At 36.6% G+C, this 23,569-nt stretch overlaps 1 protein-coding gene across 1 annotated transcript in view; it reads left to right on the plus strand.

Moving 5' to 3' along the window:
* Positions 1-23,569, plus strand: part of Rhp (GTP-Rho-binding protein rhophilin) — a 198,898-nt gene that overhangs the window by 19,865 nt on the left and 155,464 nt on the right. The window contains exons 2-3 of the mRNA XM_090376941.1: positions 10,940-11,055; positions 17,719-17,847. Of these exons, the coding sequence (XP_090233067.1) occupies positions 10,940-11,055; positions 17,719-17,847 (245 nt within the window). The remainder of the gene's footprint in view (positions 1-10,939; positions 11,056-17,718; positions 17,848-23,569) is intronic.

Consider the following 23,569-nt stretch of genomic DNA (forward strand, 5'->3'; position numbering starts at 1 on the left):
ACAACAAGATCTAAACAAATTTATATCAGTGGGCTGAGAAATGGCAGTTGAAAAGTAATGTACTGTAGTGCAGGGTACTGCATATGGGTATCAGTAATCCCAGATTAATTATGGTACCACACTCAGGGCAGTGGAAAATGAAAAAGACCTAGGGGTAATTGTGCAGCCAGATATGAATTTCTCTGAGCAGTGCAGGAATATTGCTAGCAGGGACAAAGAAGTGATTATCCCGTTGTATAAGGCAATGCTTCTGCTGGAAAGGGTGTAGAGAAGGGCCACGCACCGCACCCATTCCAGCAAGGAATGGGTGCAAAGAAGGGCAACGAGATTGAAGAAAATTAAAAGAAGTCTAGGTCAACCACCCAGCGGGTGGTTGACCTAGACTTCTGTCGACCCTGGGCGAAATGTTCATTTCGGGCTCCTCTCTCAAAAATTAAAAGTGGAATTCGTAAAATTGAAAAATAAAGGAAGCACCCAAAAATTATTCAAATCATAATTATTTTTTTAAACTTTAACGACTAGTACATTATTTATGTAAACTTAAAAGTTTTCCCATCATTAACTTAAGATATTTACTTAATATAAATTTATCTTTAACTTCTGATGTTTTTATATCTTTTAGTACATCTTGTTCTATTGCCATAATGGGCAATCCATGAATTCTTTCTTGGTTGCTCTTGAATATGTTTTAATCGTTTGTCTTCAAAAACTCTTCTCTTCAGACAACCGTAATTGGCAATGTAAAATTTTAAAAAAGGATGGTTCATATAAGGCTAACTTGTTCTTCAAATCACAGAATCTCCTGTCAGATCATGATCACTGAGATGGATTTAAGGAATAATTTCGATATAATTTATTTGGATTTCAATAAAGCATTTGACTCGGTCCCTCATGAGAGGTAACTGTATAAGCTTACACAGTTTGGGATTATAGGTAAGGTTTTAAGGTGGATCTGGTTGGTTGCAGAGCAGAAAGTTGTGATTAATGGGTATTATTCAGATTGGTGTAACGTTAGGAGTGGGGTCCTCAAAGATCGGGTCTTGGACTGCTGTTTCTTATTTTCATAAATGATATTGACGAAGGGATAGAAGGCACGATGTCAAAATTTGCAGATGACATAAAGATCGGTAGAGTCGATAATGATCAGTGCCAAGCAGTGCTCCTTCAGGATGACGTGAACAGACTTCAAAGATGGTCAGAGAAGTGGCAGCTATGTTTTAATGCTGCCTAAATGCAAGGTCTTACACTTGGGATTAACAACCACCAGATAAATTTGACACTTGATGGGGTTGAATTAAAAACAGTGGAGGAGGAAAGGGATCTGGGAGTTCCGATACGGGCAGTTAGGAAGTTTTCTGAACAGTGTAAGCAGGCAGCCAGGTAAGTTTGTGGTGTCCTATCGATAATTTATCGAACGCTATCCTGTAGAGATAGGGAGGTCATAATCCCACTGTATAAGACAATTGTAAGACCGCATTTGGAATACTGTGTTCAGGTTTGGAGACCTCATTTTAAAAAAAGACATAAAGCTTCTTGAAAGGGTCCAAAGACGGGCAACGGGAATGGCGATATAGGAAGAACGACCGTATAAGGAAAGACTCCGATTATGTGGGCTACAGATACCACAGAGGTGACCTGATTGAGGTTTATAAGGCTCTGAGAGGAATTAGTAAAATGAATGAAGATGGAATTCTCACTGTTCTAAACAATTCCGGGTCATAAATCCAAATTACAGTGGTTGAAGATTAGATTGTAGGAAGTTTTCTTTTAGGTAGCGAGTAGTTGATAGCTGGAACAAGTTGTGTTGCCCTCGCAGGTAGTTGAGACTGACAGTTTAAATAAATTCAAAGTCTGCTACTTACCTGTGTGAGAAGGGAAGCATATAATTTGTGTTTTCTTATCCACTTGGTTGCCCCCCTCCCTTTTTTTTTTTTTTTGTTAGTGCAGCAAAAGCCTGTGGCTTTCTTGCACTATATGGCGAATACTATTACTATGTTAATAACCTCCGAAGAGAAATGTTGACGTTTGGATATAATTCAACTAAGTTTTTTTTTCTTGAATAAATATCAATAATTCTAAGCAACCAATTTTTTTTTCCTTTTAAAAAAATGCTGCAAAGATTGGATTTCTTGACGTTATTCTCTGTAATTGATGTCGCTGCTCCCGTCTTCGCCAGTGAGAATTCCTTCAAGGTATTTACGTTTCGTTTCTATTGCTTTCTAATAAATTCATGAAGTTTTCTGATTTGAGAATATTCTGCGCAGTAGTGCAGTGGTATCGTCACCGTCCTCCCCACACCGGATGGAAAAGGTCCGGTTTCGAATTCCGTCGATGACATGAGGAACTTTAATGGGCCTTTTTTCACTCCGTGGCAGTGTTAGTCGGTCTCAGGCGTAGACAGAAAAGTTCCCCCCCCCCCAGAAACTTTTTTTTTTTTTTTTTTTCCGCCCAACAAAACAAGCAAATCGATCAGAGAACACACGCAATTTACAGACACAAATACGGGTATATTTTATTCCAGGGGTCCACATCTGATGAGTTATGGGCTTGGCACACCCAGGGTTCTGAGCTGGATATCACCATTCTTCTCTTGGCGATTTCCCCCTCTCTCTCAGGGTAAGTAATTCTGAAATTTTTTTTGGCTGGTGCAGCAATGCCTCAGGCTTCCTTGCACCATATGGCTAATAATATGTAAGAAATTATCGGGCGGCCCTAATACATATAATAGTTTGTTTTTTTTTTGATAAGATGAAAAGCCAAGGATTCATCTGATCAAATCTTTCTTGTAAGCTAACGATAGCTACATCGATCGTTATATTAAAAAATTCCCTTTAAAACCTTGTGGTTGGTTTAAATAATAAAAATAGGCAAAAATTAATTTCATTTAACATCTAATTATAAAATAGAAAATAAATTTACTGTAATAAGCCAATATTGAAAATTTTTTGTATAATTAAAGTATTATATTAAGAAACGACCATTTTTTTTTTTTTTTTTTATATTTAAAAAAATTAAAATATCATTGGAATTCGGGCCCCGGGCGATCGCCCGATTCGATCGCACCTATGTACGGCACTGCTGTTGGAACAAACTTCCGTCTGGTGTTGCTGAAGTGGGCAGTTTGAATAAATTCAAGGAAGAACTAGACAAATTAATAGGGGCGGATAGGTGATGTTTTTTTTTGTTTTTGTTTTTTTTTGCTTATGCTTTATACGTTTGCCTCCTGCATCATATGGTACTGATAATAATAAATGCAAATATCACACGAATAACGATGATAATTTTTATTTTTCTAAGTTTGCTGCTGAACCAGATTTTATTAAATGAGGGCAGTTTTGTGTGAATATTGGTTTGTTTTTCATAATTAGTTTTGCAGTAAAGCATGAGGTGGTACCGGGTTTCGTTATAGAAGTGACATTTTTCACGGGTTGGTATTTGTGTGGTGTATTTTGGAAAACTTTTAAATGTCGGTCGCACTGGGTGTTCAAAGACATTATTATTATTAATAGCCATATGGTGCAAGGAAGCCTGAAGCTTATGCTGCACCAGGAAAACAAAAAAAAAAAAAAAAAAAAATTCCCAAGTTACCCCGAGAGAGAGAGAGAGAGAGTCAAAAGTAGAAGGGAATCACCAAGAAAATGAAGAATGATGATATCCAGCTCAGGACCCTGGGTGTGCCAAGCCCATGCTCACCAGATGTGACCCCCGGGTTTTTTAAAACTGGTACTTCATTTTCTACGAAACTGTCACCCGCAATTTCCTTGAACATGCGCGGTGGCCGTTTGGTGCTTTTTGGGGAAGTGCATATAAATCTCCTGGGCAATGCTTTTCTGCATGTAGGACAGTACTCCATATTGTCTTGTCTTTGTGGGCTCTCGAGAGTTATCGCTGTCTGAGTTAGCGTCTTGATATGAACAGTCCGAATTCTGTGTCTTGAAAGAAAATCTCTTAGGGTCATATATTGAATCTCTGATTACTTTGCGTATTCTACTACTGAATTTTTTTTTTTTTTCGCTCAGTAATGTTACGTAAATAAAGGTGATTCCCTAAGCATGGCATATATTTTTTTTCTTAATCCTCCCCTCCCTCCTGTAATTGGATATGCTAAGATCATCTGGAATACGCTATATCTGACATTCCTAGCATGTCCAGAGGCATTTGCAGTAAGTTTGATGACCGCGTCCGGCACATGTGCTCTACCCCTAAAGTGGAGCAGGTCAGTGTTCCAAAACATCGCAGTTAGCTTTAGGTTGTTCTACATTTAACGTTATTTTTCGCAAGGAATAGACGGTTGTTTGTTGTTGAAATTTTATGTTCATGTGATTCTTTTGCCATTTACTAATGGAATGCGTATTGAAAATTAAATTCGTAAGTAAAATATTTAGTGCTATGTTATTTTAAACGAAAAGTGATTTATATGAAATTAAATTTAAACGACTTTGATTTGAGATATTGTAGTTTTATTATTGTTATACGTAGAATTTAGATACAATGAACTCCGACTTTTCTTAGGGCCTGTTAGTGTTGATTAGTAATATCCAGTGAAGCTATTTAATTTCACTCTTGCTTTGAATTGTTTTCGCCGCAGTTTCTATTCAGTTGGTCATTTTTCTTCTGTTTCACTTTGTTTTATTTGCTGTGTTGTATCTAGTACTTTATTGCTTTTTATTGCTGTGTGTATGGTGCATGTTGAGTAGGGTGACCAACCGTCCCGAATTTTGCGGGACATCCTATTTTCGGCTGTCTATAGAGGCGTCCCGAAAGAACCCTAGGCGGGATGCCATTTGTCCCGATTTTTCACATAACGTAAAATAAATAATATAAAATATAATAATAGATCGTACTAAAATTCAATAACTAGCATATTGGCTTGGCACACCCAGGGTCCTGAGCTGGATACCATCATTCTTCTTTTTCTTGGTGATCCCCCCCTTCTCTCGGTAATTCAGAATTTTTTTTTTTTCTTTTTGCCTGGTGCAGCATAAGCCTCGGGCTTCCTTGCACCATACAGCTAATAATAATAACAACGTGAACGTGTATAGAATGTTTAAATAAAATAAATCTCCATTTACATCTTCAGTTTAAAAATTAATTTTAAACCTATTTTAAAAATTAATATGTGAAGATATACCTATGTACATACGTTAATATTACACGGTATTTTGTAATCTGAGATACCCATGAAAAATCCAGATTTTTTTTTTTTTTTTGTTGTGGACTGATTTTTCAGTTGATATCCTGAAATTGGCTGATCAAGAGTTGGTCACCCTAATGTTGAGGGTGAGGCCAACAATGTATTGTGAGGCTGATCACTGGTGAACCTTTTGGGGTTGCGTAAATACAATTAACAATAAATAAATTTATTTATTGATGTATACTGTGCGAGGAGACAGAATTAGGAGGGTTGAGTCGATTACAACAGGCCCATAAAATATGAGGTTGTAGATTAGTAGTGAAACTGTCATATCACCAATCTTCTACCACCGTTTTGGTTGAAGAGTGCTTGTCTGCTAGTTTAATTTTTGAATTGCGGAATGACTCTGCAGTTGGTGGAGTATGGGAGGAAAGATAGAAACAACAACACAATTATAAGCATAATCTGCCAATCTGTGTTATGCATAATTTAACGGTTATGTAGAATTTCTTTTTATTTTATTTTTTCATAGAAAAGTACATATAGATGGTTATCAACAGATGCAGGAGCTTTGAATGCCTTCGAAATAGTTGATTATATGAAAATTATTATTATTAGCCATATTGTGCAGGGAAGTCTGAGGTTTATGCTGCACCCGACAAAAAAAAATTCCCAGGTTACCCTGAGAGAGAGAGAGAGAGAGAGAGAGGAATGATGATATCCAGCTCAGGACCCTGGGTGTGCCAAGCCCATACTCACCAGATGTGAGCCCTGGGGCCAATTAGTTGATTTACGAAAATGAAATGGGGGGGGGGATAAATCCGACAGTGAGGGATTCGGTTAGAGTAGTTAATGATTGCCGCCAAGAATCCTTAGAGCTTCTTCAGAGTGACCTGGATTGTCTTCTGGGATGGTCAGAAAAGTGGCAGATATGCTTTAATTCAGCAAAATGCAAGGCCTTACACCTGGGGAACAGCAACCCCAAAATAACTTATACACTTGGTGGAGTTGAACTAAACTCGGTAGTGGAGGAACAGGACTTGGAAGTTACGATACAGTCAGACATGAAGTTGTCTGAGAATTGTGGACAGGTTGCAACTTTGCATGGTGTCCTATCGATGATTTATTGAACATTTGCTAAGAGAGATAATGACATCATAATCACATAAAGGTGATTTTATAACCTTTATATGATTAAATTATAAACAATTATTTTTTTAAATTAGTACCGAAAAACTGGTATTTTTTTTTTGTATCAATACTGGAAAAAAATGACTGGGATCCCAGTATTGTAAGCACTAGTTCAGACGCAGCATGGGTTTGTTAAGGACAACAAGAGGAGTAATGCTCTTGATCTGATTGTCAGCAGTAATTATTAATGCATTAAGAATCTCTAGATAAAGGAACCAGTAGGTGGCAGTGATCACAGTGTATTTGATTTGGGATTTACTTAAAGATGTAACTACCATTAGTGGTAAAGGGCAGGGTTTTTGTAAAGGTGACTACAGTGGTCTTAGACAGTTTATAAATTCTATACAGTGGGACTAGCTGATGATGTTATCAACAACAAATTCTAAATGGGAAGAATTCAAGGAATTAATCATGTAAGCTACTAAACTTTCCATATCAACTAAGAAATACAGGCATACCTCGGTTAACGTTACCTCTGATAACGAAGCCTCGATATAACGAAGTCCGCAATTTCAAGCCCCATTTAACATAAAAAAAATATTCCATTTTTGTTTAATCACCTGAAATCTAAACAAACTGAAGAAATTACGGAAACCTTTGGGGCTTCTCGTGGTTGGTTCGAGAAATTTAAAAAACGGGCCAGGATTCATAGTGTAAAATTAACAGGAGAAGCTGCAAGTGCAGATGTTGAAGCTGCAAATAAGTTTCCAGAAAAACTAAAGGAAATAATTAAACGTGAAAATTTTCCACCAAATTTGGTGTTCAATGTTGACGAAAGCGGTTTGTTCTGGAAACGGCTACCAACAAAAAGCTTCATTTCTATTGAAGAAAAATCAGCTGCTTGGTTCAAAGCAGCCAAAGACCGTTTAACGTTACTCTTTGGATCAAATGCCTCTGGCGATTATAAATTAAAATTGTTATTAGTTTACCATTCAGAAAATCCGAGGGCGTTAAAAGGTAACATAAAAATGAATTTACCTGTAATATGGAAAGCAAATAGAAAAGCGTGGGTTACCAAGGAGTTATTTACTGATTGGTTTGTTAACCACTTTTGACCTGGAGCAAAACAGTATTGTCAAAAAAACAACTTTGAAGAAAAAGCTCTTTTGTTGTTAGACAATGCTCCGGGACATCCTACTGATCTTAACACATTGGACACATGCATTCCTGTCAAAGTTGTTTCTTCCAGCAAACACAACTTCCCTGATTCAACCATTGGATCAGGGAGTAATAGCATCATTTAAAGCTTATTATCTGCGTCGAACTTTAAGCAATTTAACTGAACTAGAGGATAAAGAGAAATGACAGTTAAAACTTTTTGGAAAAACTACACCATTAAAAACGCAATAGAAAGCATTGATAGTTCTTGGAAAGAAGTCACTAAGAAATGCTTAAATGGAGTTTGGCGCAAAATATGGCCAGAAGTTGTACTAGAAGAAGAAAATAACATCCAAGAATTAGAAATGAAGTTATCCAGATGGCTCAATCAAATAGGTTTCGAAAATGTCGATGAAGAGGATGTTAGAAATTTATTGAATGCAGAAGATGATGGTTTTTCAGTGGAAGATTTAGAAAGCCTTGTTAGCAACGAAGACAAAGATAATGAAGGCGAAGTTAAAGAAGTACCTGCCGAAAAAGTGTTAACAACCAAAGATTTAAAAAGGTGCTTAAATGATCTTGAAAACGTTTTAAATTTTTTTAGTGAAAATGATCCTGACTTATGAAGAAGTGTTATAGTTAAGCGATCAGTGTTAAATGCAATAACTCCGTATAGGCAATTGTTAAATGAAAGAGAAAAAAAGCATAAACAATCAACTTTAACCTCATATTTTAAAATGTGATTTCACTTTGTATGTAAGTTGACTGTTTATTTAATAAAACTTTTCTTTGTTCGAAAAAAAGCTTTTCATTTTCTTTACGTAGGAACGTATCCCTATTCTGGCCATAGTATTTTTACCTCTGAAAACGAAGTTTCGCTTAACAAAGTAATTTCGTGGAACGCATCCTATTCGTTAATCGAGGTATGCCTGTACAGTTCAATTTTTTTGGGCCTAAATGGTTGTCAGATGACCTAATGAGACTTGTGGCAGAGAAGAAAAATGAATGGGTTGCATATAAATTATCAGGCAACACAGAGATGGTAGGTATAAGCTAGTCTGTAATCAAATCACAAAGTAAGTTAGGCAAGCTAAGGCAGATTGAGAAATTTTTGGGAAAGGATTCAAAGAAAAGCAGCAAAGTCTTCTTTACTTATGTAAACACTAGAAGGAAGGGGATGAATTAGATTGGTCCACTTGATATTGATGGTTCGACTGTTGATGATGTTGCTCAAGTAGCTGACAAATCCTCCTGAATGAGTATTTTGCATCTGCATTCACACACAAGGAATTGTCTAGAGAAGTGGAGGCCAAACGTTTATCAAACTCTAACAGGGAGCTAAATGATTTTGTAATAACTGAGAGGAAAATGGGTGGAAGGAAATTGTTGAAGTTGAGCATAAGAAAGTCGCTGAAGTGGATGGGATCTATCCAATTGTATTAAAGGAGGCAGCAAAGGAAGTAAGCAAATCCTTAGCCATGACTATGAGGACATCCTTGGATGAGGGGCACCACGGACTGGATATTGGGGCATGTTAAAAGTGTGTTTTACTCCTAAAAACCTTGCTCTTTAAACTCAATCTTTCTACCACGATCATTAATGCAACTAATGCCAAAATTGAAACAATTGGAGAAAATGTTTATGATATTGCAAAATCATAAACATAATGTTAGTTCCGTGAATGTATGCTTGGTTAAGGTTCAACATAACCTCCATCATTACAAAAACAATCTTATGATTACACATCCTAAAAACTAAAATAAATTATCTTTTCAATGCATTTTATGGATTGTTTTTTGTGTCTCAGATACAACCTACCTAAGTTATTGCAGTTTTAAAGTGCACAAGGACTTTATACACACCCTGTGTTTATATCTAACTTCAAGTGACACCACATTCACATCTTGCATAACAGTACATACGAGCATGTACAGACTGTCTAAAGGCTGACAATACTGCATTAAAATCGAATTTAATCTATGAATTTATTTTTTCCATACAAAATATATGGAGAAAACTAATAATTGCCAGTTTCTGTCTCGTCTGATTTTAATGAAATTTGGGATGGCTTGAGAAATCTTTCTAAAAGGACTAAATATAAAATTTCATGAATATTCATCCACTGTGACTTGAGTTATGTGTGAATGGGTGGACAGATTCACAGACAGATATGGTGAAGACAATAGGCTTATGCAAACATAAGTGCCTATTAGCTAAATCTTTTTTTTTCCTGATCAAATGGTTTTTCACTTACTAATCCAGTACATGTAGAATTTTGTATGTTATTCTGCAATAATAGCCAAATAACTACAGGGCCTAGAGCTTCCTTTTAGCCCATAAATTATACTAGCAGCACCTCCTCTAATCAACATAGTAGTAGACAGCACTTTGTAGTTCAAAAAGAGCATATTTAACGCATGCTTTCCCCAGCAGGCTGAAATCAGGTGGTCTGCTGTTGAAAATGCAGTCATTCAATAGGCATCAATAGCATGCAAGTTCAGCGTTGACCTGTTTTTCTAAATTCTTTCCTCTGGAGAGGGATTTGTGATGAGGTTATATTAAATTAGTTTTCCAATTTTAAATTTATAATGACATTTGGCTAAATTTGAACACATTTCTCTGACTGTGTCCATAGTAGTTAATTTAATCGTGCAAAGGTATCAGGAGTTCTCAATCTGTCTGTTGTGACCTCTTAGGAAGATTTCATACTTAGAGGAGGATTTGCAAAATTTTTTAGTAATTGCTTGGATTTAAATTTGATTTTTTTTTTTTTTGTTTATTTCTAATTTTAAACAGTTTTATCTTATAAAAGTTGCAAAGTTCTGTGATTATATTTTTTGAGATATAGTAAGTGCTATATTTATTTTTTTCCCAATTTTACCCAATTAGACAGATGGGCAGGAGCAGCAGTGCGTAGCACACACTTCTTGATTAGACCGGGGTTTGAGCCTGTGACCACCAAATACGGAGGATGCGGAAAGGTGAGGGAATGACCACCGCATATCCCTGGAGCGCAATATGGCCTTAGTTGCTAATGCCCCTAAAAAAAAAAAAAAAAAAAAAAACTAAATTGTTACCCAAACGAAATCTTTAGTTTTATTCGTGGAGGGAGGGAGAAATCATATGTTCATTTGTCAATTTTCAGTGGGTCATGCTATTGCAGAATTTGAGAATCCCAAGCTAATATGATGCATCTGTGAAATAAATTAAATGGATGCTACTTTATATAACACTATATTGTATAACTGAAATGTAACAAAATGAAATCCACAGACTATAGGATGCATTTGATGGTCTATGTTAGTTACTTTTATATGCATAGGCAAATAAGTAAGGTGGTATTCTTACAGTTATCGACTGATACTTTCACCTTCACGAAGTTACCAATTTCATGAAAGAATAATTATTGCATTACTTGAAATTACCATTGGAACTGATCTCTACTCTTGTCATAATTAGTCTTTATAATATTAGGATCTGTATACTTAGAATATGATCTTTTTTTACCATTGTTAGGGTTCTGATCCAAGAGTGGCAACATGCAGAGGTAAACTACAGTATAGGCGTTCTAAACTGAACCAAGAGATAAACAAACAAATGATGATGAGAAATGGAGCAGAAAAATTATTTAAGTGAGTAAATAGGATGTCAAAAAAAGTTTTGTTGAAAAATTGATTACTTTAACAATGTAGTGTATTTATAACTATGCTAATAGAAAGCTACTTCACTGTGAATAATGGTGTAGAAATGTATCTAATGAAATAATAAGGGTAACTACCCAGATGACTTACAGTACCTTTATTGATGGATAACTTTAATTTTAGTGCATCTATGAACTGAAAGCTTAGATAAATATGAAGTTGCCGACCGGGCTAGCCGGGTAGGTAAAGTGCCTGCCTAGCAACCCAAAGGTCGCGGGTTCGATTCCCGCCTCGGGCTGGATATCACGATGGTGCCGAACCAACCGGTTGGTTGGACATCCCGGCCACGATACACGAAGGAAGCAAGAATAAACTGGTTCCTTCGTGTATTGATCACATCATACGAAATAAAAAAATATGAAGTTAAATACAATAAAGGCCAGAAGTTTTGATCTCCTTTTCAGCTCTTTTTCTTGTGGAAAACTGTTATTAAAAGTAAATTTCCAGGTTTACATGTTCAGCATTCTCCCTGGAATGTGAATGCTGTGGTCTGATCCTGGCCCATCTGAAGATTATGGTGGACTCTTGTAGTCATGCATTCATAAATTTCAGCATCATAGCTTTGTTCATACCCTTAATTTTCTTTCACTTCATATATTGATATAATTGATTGGATAAAACATAATTATTGATTAATACATATACTTACAATATTTATTTGTTCACATGCTTCATAATTGGAGATCTGTGAGCTCTGTGGACACCGCTTTGAAACTGACTTAGTCAATTTCAAGTAGCCTTGGTTAAACCTGATAACATACATCTCTCTCTCTCTCTCTCTCTCTCTCTCTCTCTCTCTCTCTCTCTCACCCGAAAACACAATGGAAGTTGTGCTCTTGCATTTACCATCAACTTGCAGATAAGGAACATAAGTGGTGCATTGGATAATTCTATTTGCAAAATTCTGGGTAGGGTGTCAGTTTATTTTTGGCATGTGCATAGTGTGTCAGTGTCATAAGTTTGGAAAAGCCATCACATTTTTGACAGAAGAAGAGAATGGAAATTACACTCATGAATAACCAAAAGTTATTCATGAGTGTAAAGCTGTATATGATGATAAAATTTTAGTCTGCAGTTTAAATGTGTCGAGATTGCACAGAAGATGACCTCCACTTGGTACAATCAATGGAAGTGACAACTCCAGAAATGTGCCAAAAAAAAAAAAAAAAAAAAAAAATGTATCTGACTGCTGGAGAATTTTATATTTCTGAGGGGTCAGGACTGACTGTCGTCCGTGAATACTTGGCCATGTCAAAGGTCAGTTCTTGCTGGGTGTCAAGAATGCTCACACCTCATTGTAAACACACCTCACTTCAAACTCGTTGGATTTAAATTTGTGAGGAAAATTTATACACGGATGATGTAGATCCACAAGGATTTCTTTGAAGAATTGTAACTGGTGATGAAATGTAGGTTCATTAGTGGGATTCAGAAAGAAAACAGGAATCTTGTTTCTTAATGACAGTTTTTTCTGTATACAAGTCCCATAAAGCATTGCTTTCTGGGATTTGTGCAGTAACTGTGGACCATGGCTAAAACATTCCTTGTGTAGTTTTCTACCCATGGAACACTCCATACCTTCACTTTTCTGGGATTTGAATACAGAAACACTGTCATGAAGAAGCAAGTCCCACATAATCTGCAATCTTTGTCCCATCTGCAATTTTTCAGAGCAGCATCTGCTCTGAAAGATTGCAGATTCCAAGAGTTTAGGAATTTAGGGCAGTTAAACCCCTCACCTTAAATTCCAGACTGGACCTTAATGATTATTTTCTCTTCAGAAATCTGAAGAAATGCCTGCATGGGCATCAATTTAAGTGTTGATGATTTCAGGGAAGCTGTAAATGGTCTTTTTCAAAGACCATTTACAGAACAAAGCCCCCCTTTTTTTCCCTCTCTCAATTCTCCAGGTGATTAAAAAGAATAAAGAAACCTCTCTTTGTAATAAAGTTGTTTACCTCAGTAATAAAGAAACATGGCCTGAAAAATTAGCCCATGTTGTTTCTTTATTACTGAGGTAGATAACTTTGTGAATGATTCTTGTACCCCTTCCAACACAATATATCCAAGGTCTTGCTCATAATACTCTCATTCCAGCACTGTTTCATTAGCATTAGCAATGGCAAATGATGCAAGAAACCAAGCTTAAACATCCACAAAAAAAACAAAAAAAAAAAAAAAACCTTTGCTACAACCCATTTCACCTATTCATTTCCTCCAATAGTTTTAGTTTTCAAATTTATTTAAACTATAAGTTTGCAACAACCAATCACCCATTGGCTAATGGCAACGTTCTGCATATGTATTCTGCAATTGTCCTTTCTCAATTTGAATTTGTGACCCTTCATGTGTGTGTGGTCTGAGCAAGAGGAAGAACCCATTAGCTTTCAGCTTGCTCAATCCATTCAAAGCTTAATCACCTTGTAGGTGCCTAGTCTCCAGATGCTGTGATTTGTAGAACTGAAGCCTTTCTTGGTAAGAGCACCCCTTTATTCCACTCACCAATCTCGTTGCCCTTCTCTGTACTCATTCCAGCAACTCCACACCCCTCCTAAAATGAGGTATGACATGTGCAAGAGTAGTTTTTTTTTTTTCTTCCCCTATTTAAAACTAAAAATGACTTTTTGGCCAACCTTTCTTTAAAAAAAAAAAAAAAAACCAGGCAGTTAAGCTTATCTTTCTTGAAATTAATCTTTCTTTCCTTTTCATAAATTTTAAGAACTCATAAGGCAAACGTAATAAATTTCTGTTAAATAACTGGCTTAGGCCAAAATGGGAGTTAATTTTTCTAAAGATAGGCTCTGTAGATTTAATTTAAATAAAGGTTGTAAGTTGATTTTAATTAATGTTATTTACAACACAAAAATTTATTGACAGTGTTGAACAGTAAAGCTCCTAAAACCATAAGCCAAAGCAATATGAATAAAAATACAGCCTAAGACAATTTTATACATGACTTTGAAAAAACATTTTCTTACTGAGTGACATGATCAGGCTCAAATATAGACCTAGAAGTTACAAAATTATTATACATATGTTGGTTTCATGATGTCTTTTATAGGCTTATATATGCATAAAAAGAGTTATTTTTGAAGCTAAAAATGAAATTTAGCTCTTTAACATGAAACCTGTGCTTGTTTTTTGCTGCACAAATACTCAATTCTGGGTCAAACTTGAGATAAGCACACGCTAATTTAATTTTCAACTGAAATGAGACTATTTCTGACTTTGTTTTTGATGCTTGTTGAACAAGAAAAAGCTTGCTCACATATGTAAGAAGTTGTAAACTGCATCAAAATGTTCATTTCTTTCCTATGAATGGCAGGATACTCTTATTTCAAAGAAATCCAGAACTTGTCTAGGGGCAGATCAGTAAATCTCATCTTGAGTGTACAATCAGACTGCAGCTCACAAAGTTATTCCTCTTCTTTCAAATTCAAGCTCTCACCCTTGTGGGTAGTACAGTTTGTAGGATCACCATCCTCCCCATACAGGGTGGAAAAGACATGAGCTATAATCCTGTCTATGACGGAAGGAATTTTTATGGTACTTTTTCACAATAATGGCTGAGTTATTTGGTCTCAGGTGAGGGTAGCATGGTTTTTTCTTCCGAAAACTCTGGTTTTTTTGTCCAGAAAACAGAAAATCAACCTCAGAAAACATGGAATTTAGAGATCATATAAACGAAACAACATGGCCTTAATCTATGCTCATAAAACCCAACAACAAAAACAAAGCTCTCAGGCTGATCAGAATATTGAGAAAGGGTCCCTCACCCAGTCATACACTTCTGTTGAAAGGGAGGGAAAATACTGTTCAATTTTGTTCTGAAGTTCTTCCAGGTGGTGTTTAATAAGACTTGAGACTTGCTGATATCCTTCCTCACTCTTAAACTCAAGCAGCAGTGGAAACGTTTCAAGATTTTCTTTTGCAACATGATTTTTCCAAAGATTCAGTTTCCTCTAAAATCCTAGAATCTTGTCACTTGAAGTCATAACATTTTCTCCAGGACCTTGCAGAGACTTTCAACTGGTTCATGTGGTGAAAAATGTCTACTAAGTAGGCTAGTTTCTGCAGTCATTCTTCATCTTCAAAGCACTCGGCAAAATCTGGCCTACTATTTTCTTGAAAGTACTCCTGAAATTCGCCTTTCAGCTCAAACACTCTGTTGAGAACTCTGGCTCTGCTAAGCCACTGGATTTCTGTATATAGCAGATTTATGTGCTCTTTGTCCAGGTTTTCACACAGTTTTTTTTAAACATTCTTGAGTGAACTAGTCTTTATTTAATAAAGTTAACCATTTTTGTAGCATCATCCAGAACTTTTTTTCATTTCATATCCAAGAGTTTTTGACACCAGCACCTCTGTGAAGAAAGCAGCGTGTTGTGACAATGTCAGGATTTTCTGTTTTTTACAGGAGAGACGAAACCTCTCATGGAGCCAACCCCAACCATTGATGGAGCACCATCAGTACAGATGCCAATACAGTTCCTCCAAGACAGACCTTTTGTTTCCAGATATGAAGACAAAACATTAAATATATCTTGGCCTTTTCTTGTTTTGGGCAGCTCTTTGTTACAGAAAAGGTTTTCTTGAATTTAATCATCATTTACAAATGCTACAGCATGACATTTATTGATGAAATCTGTTGACTCATCAACCTGGATAGAGAAGCTGTTTTTTCAGTTTATCACACAAAACCTCTTCAGCATCGTGTGGCATGTCACCAAATCGTTGACTTATCATACTGTTTGAGAGTGACACATTTTCACTTTCTCGTACTGCATCTTGTCTTAGCATTTTACTCACTATAATTTTACATGCTGGCATTATTAGGTTTTCACATTTTCTTTTCTGGCCAATAAGTTCTTCTACTAAATCACTTGTTTCCCAAGCCTTTTCACTCAACATGACTTTTTTTGACAGAAGATTTACTCTGTTTCGAGATTCCAATAGCCGTTTAAAATAATCAGCACCTTTACTTATCAAATGGCTGTGATTTGTAGTTAAGTGTCTTCAATTTTGCTGGAGCCATTGCTGCATTTGTAAGTTGTTTGCCATAGAAGACGCACAGTGGAATAGGACAACTTTGTTACCAGCCAGTATAAAACCCATTGATAAGTAGTTCATTGTAAAGACTGACTTTTTTTGTATCCCTTGTTGCACTAGTGCAGTGAAAAGACTCAGAAGATTGTAATTCTTCATCACTAACCTTATCAGCATTGTCTGTAGGCCTAGGCTCTTTCTCTTCCATTTCACCCCTTGTCTACAAAAATTGCCACATTTCACCATCAGACATATTTGTAAAACACAAATGCTAATAAAATGTAAATGAGAAGGGCATAATAAATAAGCATCGCATGGCACACAAAGTTCAAAAAATGTTTTTTTTTTTTTTTTTTTTTTTTTTCAATAATGATATCTTGCAGAATCCCTAGCAACATCTTACAGCACCCTGGGGTTCCATGGAATCCCCCTGTTCTACCTGTTACATAAGTAAAGAAGTCTTTGCTGTTTTTCTTTGCATCTGTTGCCAAAGATTTCTCATAATCTGCCTTCACTTGCCTGACCTCCATTGACTTGATTACAGACTAGTTTATATCTACCATAGAGGCCTCTGTGTCGCCTGATAATTTGTGTATCCCATGCACTTTTATTATCTGACATGAGTTTCATTAGTTCACCTGACATCCAGTTAGGCCTATGCCTTGAAGAGTATTTCTTAGTTGGTATGAAAAGTCTTGTAGCTTCTATGCTTAATTTGTTGAATGTTTCCCATTTAGAATTTGATGATGGTAACATCTTGAGTTGGTCCCACTTTTTAGAATATAAAAACTGGCTGAGTACACTGTAGTCATCTTTATGAAAGCAGAAACCCTTCCTTTTACCCTTGATGGTAGTTACATCTTTAAGTAAATCTAAATTCATATCACCCAGTCATGGGAAACATGCAGTATTTCACTGCTTCCTCCAGCTTTAATTAATGATTTCACCCATGCAGTAATCATAGCAATATTTCCAGGTTACCATTCTTTTATTTAAAGCTTTAATTTATTTATATTATGGTTATCATGCTTTGTTGGAAGTGTTTTTTTTGCAACTGAAATGGAGGAATAGTAGTAAACTACCTCAGTATATCCCAACTTCAAACGACAACATAGCTAGACAACAACAATTGTTGTCTAGCTATTTGGCCTGATGACAATAAATGATGGATGATTTTATCTATGGTTGCATATTTTTCTTAACAACTCTTGAAACAATGTTAACTTAACTTCAAGGAAGAAGAAACTGGCAGTCTTGTTGATCTCAAACAGATTTGCTCTTCCGAGTCATGTTTGGAAGGCTCTTCTGTAAACAATTTCCAAGTGCCAGGCTCTTAGAAACAGGCACCATGGAATGTTTTCTTTTGTGTGCAAAGAATACTGGAAGGTGATGGTTATTTTAAATGACTGTCCCCCCTGTTAATTGAAAAAAATTTTACAGAGCCTTTTCATTTTAGTTTTTCATCACAGGTTTCCTAAATATACACTTTGTGTAATATTTGTTTATTTTATATAATTTTTATAATTAATTTTATCTTTTTTTAATTAGAGCAACTACCAACAAGAAGTTAAAAGAAACTGTGGCATTAGAATTGAGTTTTGTTAATTCCAATTTGCAGTTACTTAAGGAACAGCTAGCAGAATTAAATAGTTCTGTTCAAATTTATCAAAGTAATAGGTAAGAGCAACATAAATTGGTATGGTGTATTGTTAATTTATATTTTCACTGAATTTTTATGCAACCTGAGATTTACAGTTGTATAGTAGTCTTCTATATCCACTATCAATATCAGTCTCCCATGAGCCGACCGGGCTAGCCGAGTGGGTAAAGTACCTGCCCGGAAACCCAAAGGTCGCGGGTTCGATTCCCGCCTCGGGCTTGGATCAAAGTACTGCAAAAACCTTGGGAGGTGCAATATGGCCACAGAAGCCGATGCGCCAACAACTACCAAATCAATCAATCAATCAATCAGTGTCCCATATTGATCATCCACTATTTAACACCATTATTTCCATATTTATTCATGATGCCACTTCTCATGTCATCATGAGTATATAGAGTTCATAGAGTATATAATATATAACTAGAGTACCTACACTATTTTTCATAATGGTAAATATATGTTTAGTATTAGTATACAACATTTAGTACAATAAAACAGAAAATGTTTTGCCAAAAATGGAGACATTATTTATTTGAATTTCTGATCAGCAAGCTTAAGGAGAAAACACAAATTCCACTTTAAGGCTGAGACAATTCCCAGTGATCTCAAGGCACTTGAAAAAAAATTATGGGTGTTATGTAACATGGATGAATGATTTGTATGATTCGTTATGTGGATATACATGAATTTTATTCATTGTGGTAAAAGTTAGGACTGTTTGAAAAATTTAAATAAAGAACTGGTATTAGTATAATACTAATACACTGGTATGCAAAACTTAAGGACCAGTCAGGTTTTTACCTGTAGCTTCTCATAGAAGTGGCCTGGATATGGGAAAAGCATACCAAAGGAACCTCGTTAGGTACAGAAGTGATGAAGGAAACAACATTGACACAGCCATGGAAACAAAATGGTACATAGGGACTTTATTCAAAAATGGCAAGGTAGTACTGGCTGCCATGATACAGATGAATCACTGCCAAAGATGGAACAAAGGGAAAAGGTGGTCCTCAGTAGGAGATATGGTCACCCCTAATGTCAATGCAGGCTTTGCACCACCTGTCCATACTTAGAACAATGTTGTTGATAAGTTCTTGCGGTAATATCGTCCATTTCTCTGTCAGTGCCATCTTCAGCTGGTGAACTTCTGGTGGGTGTGGACATGCCGCTAGGCATGTCCCCACCCAGAGCGTCCCATAAGTGTTTGATGGGATTTAGATTGGTGGAACAGGCAGGCCAATCCATACAAACAATGTCCTCACTTTCCAAAAGCATATCAACAGCTGCAGTGAGATGGGGGTGTGCCATTATCATCCCTAAACATGAACTCTGGGCCAATGGCACCTCGGAACAGACGCACCTGGGGAAGAATTATCTCAGTACAGTAGTGTGCACTGTTTACAGTAGTGCCTTCCAGTATCTGGAGTTGCGCACGTCCATCCAAGGTAACATCTCCCCAGATGAGAACACCTCGACCGCCATATTGATCCCTTTCAGTGATGTTTGCAGGGTGATACCATGTGCCAACCTCTCACCAGATTAGTTGGCGTCCAGAATCGCTGCTGCGACTGAATCTACTCCCATCAGTGAAGAGTACTTTACCCCATTGCGCTGCTGTCCAGTCGATGTTCGATGCACCACTGTAAATGGTGTCTCTGATGGGCAGGTGTTAAAGGGACACAGCATACTGGCTGTCGGGCAAACAGTCCACCTTTTGTGGAGTTTCCTGGCCACAATCCTGCGTCTGGTTTGCAATGGATCCCGCTGACTGGTGTCTGTCCTTCTTGGCCTGTAGGAGTATATGGCGGTCATCATTGGGCGTTGTTTTTTGTGGACGACCACCACTAGTTCTTCAAACGGATGTACCTGTTATTCTGAATGCCGACCACGCACATGAGACGATGCTATGAGTGATACCGAACTCTGCAGTAGCACTCCTCTCACTTCACCCTTCCTCGAGCTTCCCAATTGTTCGACCCCAGATAAAGTCATCCAGATGTTGTCTACTGGCCATTTCGTTGTCTGTAACACTGTATGAAACCACTCGAACGTCTGTAACAATCGTGCTCACCATTCGGTAATTTGCACATAACTGCTGCTCTTATCTGTTTATGTGAGCTCTCTCATCACGATTCAAATTTTTGCATGTGCACCACCTTTCTACTGAATGGCCACAGTTATGCAAATCGCCACAGGCTGTTTCGTTTGATTTTGTGACCTTTAGAAATGGTGGGGTGATAAGTTTTGCACACCAGTGTACAAATAAATAAAGAACTAGTATTAGTATAATGCTAATACAAATTCATGGTGTTAAGGCAAGTCAGTGAGTACTTATGATACAGTTATGTTAGTGGGTTTGCACCAGTTATTGAGGAGTGTGGTTGTGGTCTTAAATGAGTCTTCGGCATCAATGAAATAGCACTGGGGTTATTCTGGAAAAATTCCCAACAGGAGTTTATCATGAATTAGAAGAGCTTGCTAAGGTTATAAACTATCTAAAGATCAACTGCCATTTTTATGAGGCAATGCTGCTGGGGATTTCAAATCGAAATTAATGGTTTTCCCACTCTGAGAATACAAGAGCTTTGTGAAAACTAAATAAGGTTCCCGTGGTTTGGAAATTAAGCAAGAAAGCCTTGGTTACTAGGACCATATTCCAAGCATGGTTCTAGTTCTATTGTCATTTCTGCCCTGCAGTCAGGATTTAGCTCAATAAGAACACCTTGGCTGAACAGGCATTGCTGATCAACAAAAAATGCTTCTGGTCACCTGTTCAACCTTGATGAGTTAGCTGATAGAATGGTTTTTACCACTTTCTTGCTTCTCACTATGATATATTGAACTTGTACAAGGTGATTGTTAATTTCATACCTTACCACCATACGATTACACTTGCTAATTGTTTGGAAGTCACTGATGGAGGAAACAAGCCCACAACAGGATTTTGAAAAATTCGGTGTAAACAAAGCAACTGATAATCTTGGGATGAAGGCTGTCCCGACTGTGTGAATGCTGAATAGGGAAAGTTGTTGCTTTGAATATATTGCTGGAGAAATGTAGAAATGGATTGAGTTCTGTAACAATTTAGATTTGGAATTAGAGACCTCATGTAGAAGAATTGTTGGAGGCACATGCTGAAGAGTGCTCTGCACTCAAGACAGTTCGGATGAGTGAATTAGGCCTCAGAGGGATTACCCAGTGAAGAGGTGGAGAAGCAGCAATCAAGAACTTTGACACTGGATTTCTTTAAGAATTGTGAGGCAGTGAAGATGCATTTAGATAAATATCTGAATTCAAGGATGCTGAAGCTAATCTTCATTGCTACAGAAATCCTGAATGAGAGGAGGAAGGCGAATAAAACTTCTGGATTTTTAAGTTTCCTGATACGTAGTTGGAAGGGCATTATTTCAAGAAGTAAATTAATGCTTAAATTGAATTATTATTAATCTAGTCTTTATTAATGCTTATATACTTAAAAAAAATACAGTAAACCCCCGCTATTCGCGGTATCTGTATTCGCGGTTTCGCGTATTCGATATCGCTGATTTAATATAAAATGAAACTTAAAAAAATGTAAATTTTAAAGTGCCGTGAATATTTTCCGCCATAAAAAAAACATGGGCGTGGCTAAAATTATCTTTCCCGGTCAAAACAGCGTTCAGTGGGTGGGGGAGAGGGGTGACAAAATCGCGAGCGTGGATGTTTCTGGCTAATTCTTGTTCAGTATATGTTATGCGCTTGTCATGGAAGGTTTGGTCGTTTGCTTTTAATTTATATGCTTATAAATTGAATAAATTTATCAATTTATAAATTGATATGCTTACGTAAGTGATAAATCTACCGTTTTGCAGTGTAACACAGACTTTTTCGAGTGTGTTAACGGAAGAAAGTGCCTTTATTGTGGACAAGTTCTTTTTTACCCGTACAAAAATATGCTACGAATAACAAGGGAAATGTGAAAATATCAAAGAAGGTGATGATTAGCGAATAAAATTGAGTTATTAGACAAAATTTCTAATGGTGAAAGTGCCTCTTCAGTGGCAAAACATTATAAAATCAATGAGTCAACGGTATGATCAATCAAAAAATCGGAAGAAAAAATCCGCCGTAGTGTCGGTGAAAACGCGCTAATTGTTTCAAAAATTTGCTCTGTAACTCGTGATGTTAAATTAGAAAAAATGGAAAAAGCTTTAAATCTGTGGATAGAAGACCGAACTCAAAATAAAATTCCGTTAAGTTCACTCATCATTCGTGAAAAGGCAAAACTCCTTTATCAACACTTTAGCGAAACTGGTGATAGCACTGGTGGGATAAGTTTTTTAGCTAGCAAAGATGCTGGTTTGAAAGATTTGTTTGAAATTTCTAATAAATATTACATTTAATATTAAATTGTTTCTTATTTTCATTTCGATGCCATATGCTTGCATTTCACTATGTACCGTCTATGTACATATAAAACATACATAGACAAAATTTTAGACTAGTTTTTCTTATATATTTCATACTTTGGAACGGAACCCCTTTATTGCTATGGGAGCCATAACTCAGTATTCGCGTTTTCGGTATTCGCGACATTTCTCAGGAACGTAACTCCCGCGAATAGCGGGGGTTTACTGTAATTGGTTTTGTACAAGTTTATAACATCTCTGGAACAAATTATCATAATGGGCACATCACAGCCTCAGCTGTTAATGCACCATTAAAAATCAAATCAAAATCATAACATGTGGGGGTTAATATTCATTGTTTTCTTAAAACTGCACTTTTATGGAAACAGTTAATGATGGATATTCAGTGCCCACTATAATTTACATTTTTAATGTCAGTATTATTGTGTCCTATTGAAACCATTTCATTGTTCTCGTTTTGTTGATAATTTTTCCTTTCAACTAAAATTAATTCTGCTGTCCGTTTTTCTTTATGAAATTTTTCTCTGCTGAAATAGGGTGATGAATGATATGACCTTTGGCCTTGAGTTTGTTGGCAATGAAACTGGCTGAAGAAAGAGAAAGTGACAATAACTAGATTGATTAATGGTTAAACTTTCCAGGTAACTGTAATTATGATCAACCTCTGCAATAAACCTGCACCAGTTATTTTGCCAGCTTTCATTCTGCTACAACAACAGCTCACATCTGTTCTGCTTTCCATATAAAGTCCCTTCTTTACCTGCTCCTAGTCTCACATATATGAATAAAACATTATAACATTGTTAGGGTAACTAAGAGTAAGAACAGGTGCATGCATACTTGCATGCACACCAATGCTAGGAGTATAGTAAATAAATTTGATGAATTTGAAGTGCTGGTCAAGATATCAAAGGCTGATATTATTGTGATTTCAGAGATGTGGTGTCACACAGATATAAGGAATGCAGAATTGGAATTGAGGAGTACAATCTGTTCAGACAGGATAGAAAGAGAGGAAGGGTTATGCTGTTAGTTAAGAACTGCATAAAATCTAAGGCAGTGCATCCAGTTGACATTGGTGGATAGTGCAATGTCGGGTCAGTTTGGTGTGAAATAAGCACTGGTAAAGCAAAAATGAGGGTAGGATTGTGTTATAGGACAAATTAGTTTTTTAAGCTTTCGCTATTCCTTTCTAGGACAAATTACTCTGATCAGTAAATGAGCAACTATACACAGAAATAGAATGGGCTAGTAAATCAGAATATCTTATAATAGGGGATTTTAACTTCCAAGATATTGACTGGAACTTGTGAGTTGGTCACTTGCA

Source organism: Mastigoproctus giganteus, chromosome 7, assembly GCF_048544385.1.
Source record: "Mastigoproctus giganteus isolate SK-2022 chromosome 7, ASM4854438v1, whole genome shotgun sequence".
NCBI lineage: Eukaryota > Metazoa > Arthropoda > Arachnida > Uropygi > Thelyphonidae > Mastigoproctus > Mastigoproctus giganteus.